General features: G+C 40.0%; 1 protein-coding gene across 1 annotated transcript; it reads left to right on the plus strand.

Moving 5' to 3' along the window:
- The first annotated feature begins 210 nt into the window (after positions 1 to 210).
- lrit2 (leucine-rich repeat, immunoglobulin-like and transmembrane domains 2) lies at positions 211 to 5,108 on the plus strand. Its single transcript, XM_053510921.1, has 3 exons — positions 211 to 355; positions 764 to 1,542; positions 3,694 to 5,108. The coding sequence occupies exons 1-3, from the start codon at positions 252 to 254 to the stop codon at positions 4,485 to 4,487; spliced, it is 1,677 nt and encodes a 558-aa protein (XP_053366896.1). The 5' UTR covers positions 211 to 251; the 3' UTR covers positions 4,488 to 5,108.
- Positions 5,109 to 5,586: the final 478 nt, after the last annotated feature.

A 5,586-nucleotide genomic window follows, 5' to 3' on the forward strand; every position in this document is an offset into this window, starting at 1 on the left:
ATGACTAAGTATTCCAATCCAATATTCAAAACATTTCTCCGATATTCTGGGTTGCATTCTAGTCTTAGCAGAGTATAAATTAAGAGAACATATTTTTTAAAGGTTATACTGAAATTCATGTTTGCCACCCTTTACCTCCTGGAGGGTTGCATCAAGCGGATTAGGCACAAGGAGCTTAAGTGCAGCAAGCACTTGGACATGTCCTGTAGACCAGCCCGATCGTCACACCAGCCTCCACCAGCACCGCCAGCATGTTCTCCACAACGCTTAAAGCAATCTTACTTTTTAATCAGTTCTATTCAGCCTGGAGTTTCTGCGTGACCGGGTGCTCGTGCACTGAAGATGGCGCCGGACGGTGAGTCGGATATTGACTAACATGACTCTGTAGATGAAGATTAATCTGTCTGCATTAACTAATAAGTTAGGAATAACACACAGCAGATCAACAACAAGGTGGAGTGATGAAGCGGAATCATCTCTCATGTCCTGAACTTAGTTACAGCTTCACATCAGACTGTTGCAACTAACACTGAAGACTCATTTAAATTAAAATGTTTATTTGATATCATGAAGGTCCCTATGAATGAGCTGTTGATATAGAAGCAGTAACGTATCGGAACATGTGCATTTATATAAGAGCTGCTGTTATATAAAATTAATTAACACCTCACTTATCTCAGTGATACAAGATGAAAGAGAAATTAATCAGCTCTAATTAAGCAGCATTACTAAACAATTAAACATATTTCTTTCTCTCTTTCAGATCATTATTATGTATGGAACCTGCCTTAGGATCCATTCCCGAGAATCTCCCTGGAGATTTGACCAAAATCCGAATTGAAAATTCGCACCTCACAGAAATACCCCAAAGGGCTTTTTACACAGCCAGTGCATTGGAGTCGCTGTGGCTGAACTTTAACACCATCACGCTGATGCACATTAAGAGCCTTGAAGGCCTGTCTAACCTGACCGAACTCCGACTGGAGGGAAATAAACTAAGAACAATTCCGTGGATGGCTTTTGCGGAAACACCCAAACTTAAAATCTTGGATCTGAAGCACAACCGTTTGGACGTGCTGCCAGAATTCGCCTTACGCCACCTTCCCACACTGACCTATTTGGATTTATCCTTCAATCAGCTTACAGTGATATCCCCGGATGTTTTTCTCAACTGTCCTCGCTATCAGGTACAAAAGCACAGCAGGAGGAAGGAGAGTGATGCTAATGTTGTATTAGCGTTGCATGATAACCACTGGCTATGCGACTGCAGGCTCAAAGGCTTTGTTGACTTTGTCAAATCCATCAGTCCACCCATCATTTTGATGAACTCGTACCTATCCTGTTCTGGTCCTAAATCTAAAGCCGGGAAGTTTTTTCATGAAGTTGAACTGAGGAATTGTCTGAAGCCAGAGATTTCGATGCCTGATACTAACGTCACGGTGGCGCTAGGTTCAAATACAACTCTGAGGTGTTTTGTGAAGGCGAGGCCTGACGCAGTGGTTCGGTGGAGCTACAGTCTAAAAGTCATCAGAAGATTCACAGGTAAAGGTGAAGGGTGGAGAAATATTGCTAATACACAATATTTGGCAAGTCAAGAGCTCAACAAGTTTTTCAAACTCCAGTTGTCAAGTTTGGGAATCCTACACCTATTGGTGCCTCATATTCCTGTTCTTGGCTGACAGAAATGGACCCTGATGAGGTCTTCAGCTGTTGTAGGCAGTCCACCTCACGGGTTGTTCCAAGACACATTTCTGTTCACAACTGTAAAGAGTGATTATTTGAGTTATAATGTAGACTTATTGTCTGCTTGATATGGTCTGATCTGGCACTCTCCCTCTGAGGTTTCCCACCAACATAGAAATATTGTAAGAATGATGTTTCCGCACCATTCTATGTAAACTCTCGAGTTTTTGATGTGTGAAAATCCCAGGACTTGCTCAAACCAGGTCATTTGGAACTGCTACTGCCACATAATTGACACTTTACTGATGAGTGACACATCACTGATATAGTATTTCCTGTTTGTATTCAGACTCTGCTTCTGATTTGTTGGTAATGAGAAAACCTGTTCCTCTTTAACTATGGAATACCTCTTTGATTGACTATATAGTTACGACATAAACTGGCTGGCCAAAAAGTCACAGTGATTTCAATAACTTTTCAATTACAATTACAGGACTTTGATTACACCATGCAAACCATCCACTCATGGATTTATTTTCATTAAATCAAAATACTTACTTAAAAAATAACGAACCATGTAGAGAAATAACATACAGTACTTATATAGGAGAGTGTCCTCTAGAGGGTTGCAGTCGAATTGTAATACTCACTCCACAATGTATAGATCTCCATGTTCATTTTATGGGCATGAAGCATGAGCATGAGGTGAGATAATGGAACTGAGAATGAACATGAACATGGACATAAAATGTGGTGTTGCCCTGTCACATGGTGGAGGGAGGCAGGAGCCTGACGGAACAAGGGTTGATGATCTTGGTGATTGTAAATGGCCCAATGTATTAAGGAGATAGTTCGCGAGAGAGGGTGGTCGGAAGAGCTTACAATACACCTTCCAAAATTAAGAGATCAAATGTGGACCTTGATCTGACACAATTTTAAGTTCTGATCAAATAACACCTGGACCAGGTGAGTCTGTCATTCTTAAACGAGGTATGTGGGGAGTAGGAGCATTCGTTTGGGAGCCTTTCTGAAATATAGTCCTTCCAGCCATACTAGAGGGCCACTCCTTTCACCAGACAGATCTTATGCAGATGGCCAGACTATCCGCAGTAGAAGCAGACTCCTTTTAACTGGTGGCGCTGTCGCTCCTCAGGTGAAATGCAGGTTCTGTCCAGCATACATAAAGTCCCCTCATTAGCACTTTGAGATTTGTTCAGAAATGTAAAATGCTTTATGAATAAAATGCATCATCATCATCATCATTATTACATTGGTTCTTCCTGCTCAGTTTATTGTGGTGGAGGAAATGCATAAGTCTCTTGGGTGGTGTCGTCCTGGTTGGTCTCCAGAGGCAAACGCGTGAGTCCACCTGACCGAGCCAGTGTCCAAAACTCATGGGCTAAATCTGGCAAAGGTTTAACTGCTTGTTCCTTACTTCTCTGGTGTAACAAGAGTGATTAAACAGCCTCCTCATCTCCCTGGAAAAATTCTTAAAGTTGGAGCAGCAGGGGTCATGGGCCTCCCAAAGCATGGTTCAATTCAATTCAATTCAATTCAATTCAATTCAATTCAATTCAATTCAATTCAATTCAATTCAGTTCAGTTCAATTCAATTCAATTCAATTCAATTCAATTCAGTTGTATTTGTATAGCTTTTTTAACAATTGACATTGTCACAATGCAGCTTTACAAAATCAAAAGAATTATTTAAGTTTGTATGGTACTTTACTCCTGAACCCTTCCTGAAAGGAATGTTATAACATACTGTACGCTACCTTTAACTATTTTAAGGATAAGGTGAAGGCCTGTAGCTAAAAAAGCGAAGAGCACAGGGAGAGAAAGGAGCAACATGTGTCTGGAACCCTCCCATAAGTAGATAGGGCAGGGAAGCAGAGTTCTTGTTGCATGTCAGTGTTTGTGCCATGAGCAGGTGAATCTTTTAAAATCTTAAAGATAACAATTTGAAACATTTTGTCTTCTTGTCATCATACACCTTTTCTTTTTCTGTAGTTTCTCAGTCTCAGATGAATGAAGATACAATCATCTCAGCTTTAGTGATTCCATCTGTACGATCATCTGATCACGGACTCTACAAATGCAGTGCCAGCAACTTCGTTGGAAATTCCTCTGTTAGCATCCAGCTCAACATCTTGTTCTCCAACGCTTCATTTGTGATGTCCCCAGACCTTCCTTTGCCCTCGGTTAACGAAAACATTTTCATCGATATACGAATCGCCAAGCAGACTGTGTACGGTATAACCATCGAGTGGTATGCGGCGACAGAAAACCCTTCAGAAACATGGTTCACTGTCCATTTCGGTCGTTACAATTCTTCAAAAAAAGAGGCTCTGTACATCGGCCCAGGCATCAACAAGTACTCCATGAACGATCTCGAACCGGCTACAAAATATGAGGTGTGCGTGTCACAAAAGAATCAGCCACCCCGTCCCGAGCAGTGTATTGTTTTCGTCACAGGAAGCAGTACCAATGAACTGGAGCAACGTGAACGACTTATCCACATCATTGTCATCGTATGCGCCATGGTTCTAGCGGTTCCTGCAGGCATGTTCGCCTGCACCACCAACACCAGGATTAGCTGCTTGGATCGCTGCGCTGAGGTCTGCAGTAGAAATCGGGAAAAGAGAGAAGCAAAGGACTCACAGGAAAATGACAGGCAGGGGACGTTCGACAGTCTCCAGGCGGCCAGTGACGAAGGACTCTACAGAGATTCGGGAAAAGAGAAGAAATGGAGACGCCGCTCGGAAGATAAAGTGCAGAAGGGTAACAGCGCACAGCTCTACTAACCAGCGTGGTGATTTTACGGTGTGATTTTACACAAACTGACTCAAGTTTAAAGTTGTAAAGAGTCCAGTTACAGAGTACTGAACCAAACGCTAATGACCCTCTTAATGGGCATGGCCTAATATTCTAAAAAGGACTCTTTTATAGGACATTATAAGCAAAGTATTTTATGAAGTTCTTACATCCACCAACACACCCGATCAGTGCGCTTGTTGCGCTTGCTTGATTATCTTTTACTTGCTAGCTTATGTTGGTGAAACATCTGCCTCATTATTGGTGAGAAAGCTCAACCCAATATTAGTCCCACCCACTTTCCCACTAACAGACAGGACGATGTAGATCTTTGGAGAACTGTGTGACACATAAAGAAGTGCTGAATTTGAATAAATAGTTAATTAAAGTTAAAAGGAAAGTCATAAACTTAATGTTTTTCTTGTTGCTTGTTTTTGTTTATTTATGTTTATTATATCTCTTTGTGCTAAAACATGATGTCGCTCTATAGACTGGGTTTTATTTCCATAAAAACCTTCATAATAAAGTTGGAGGCTTTTGGATTTTATATGTAAGAAAATTTTTAAATTATATCATATTTAATCTACTATTTAATAAACACTTGTTTTTGATTTCTGAGTGATAAACAGCCACTTTATGAGTTTGCAAATTTATTTAAACCAAAATAAAGATAAGATAAAATAAAATTTTCGATCAATATGAAGAGTTTAAATATATGCTAAGCACCAGAGCCAAAACAAATACTGTTACAACAAACCAGTCATAATGAATAAATCAGTTATAATCTGCATGGAAACGTCCGGATGTCTTCCTTATAAAGCTTTCGTAAGTTCCTTTGGAATTATTTATAAATACGAGTGATGTAGTGCATTATTATTATTATTATTATTACTCATTCACTCTCTCACTCATCATCTATACCGCTTTATGCTGTATACAGGGTCGCGGGATTATTATTATTATTATTATTATTACATAAACTGACATGAAGATGTTTAGTATAAAATCCTACTAAGATAAATGAGCTTAAAATATAAAGAAAGGAAAATAAAGCTGTGATGTGTCTAATATCTGATGTTGTCCGTAAAG

Source organism: Clarias gariepinus, chromosome 14 (genome assembly GCF_024256425.1).
Source record: "Clarias gariepinus isolate MV-2021 ecotype Netherlands chromosome 14, CGAR_prim_01v2, whole genome shotgun sequence".
Lineage (NCBI taxonomy): Eukaryota > Metazoa > Chordata > Actinopteri > Siluriformes > Clariidae > Clarias > Clarias gariepinus.

Bases quoted from the DNA above. Each gene is read 5' to 3' on its own strand.
- lrit2 (XM_053510921.1), top strand. From the start codon at position 252: ATGTTCTCCACAACGCTTAAAGCAATCTTACTTTTTAATCAGTTCTAT. The intron at 356-763 runs GTGAGTCGGATA...TCTCTCTTTCAG, and splicing joins ACTGAAGATGGCGCCGGACG to ATCATTATTATGTATGGAAC. The intron at 1,543-3,693 runs GTAAAGGTGAAG...CTTTTTCTGTAG, and splicing joins AGTCATCAGAAGATTCACAG to TTTCTCAGTCTCAGATGAAT.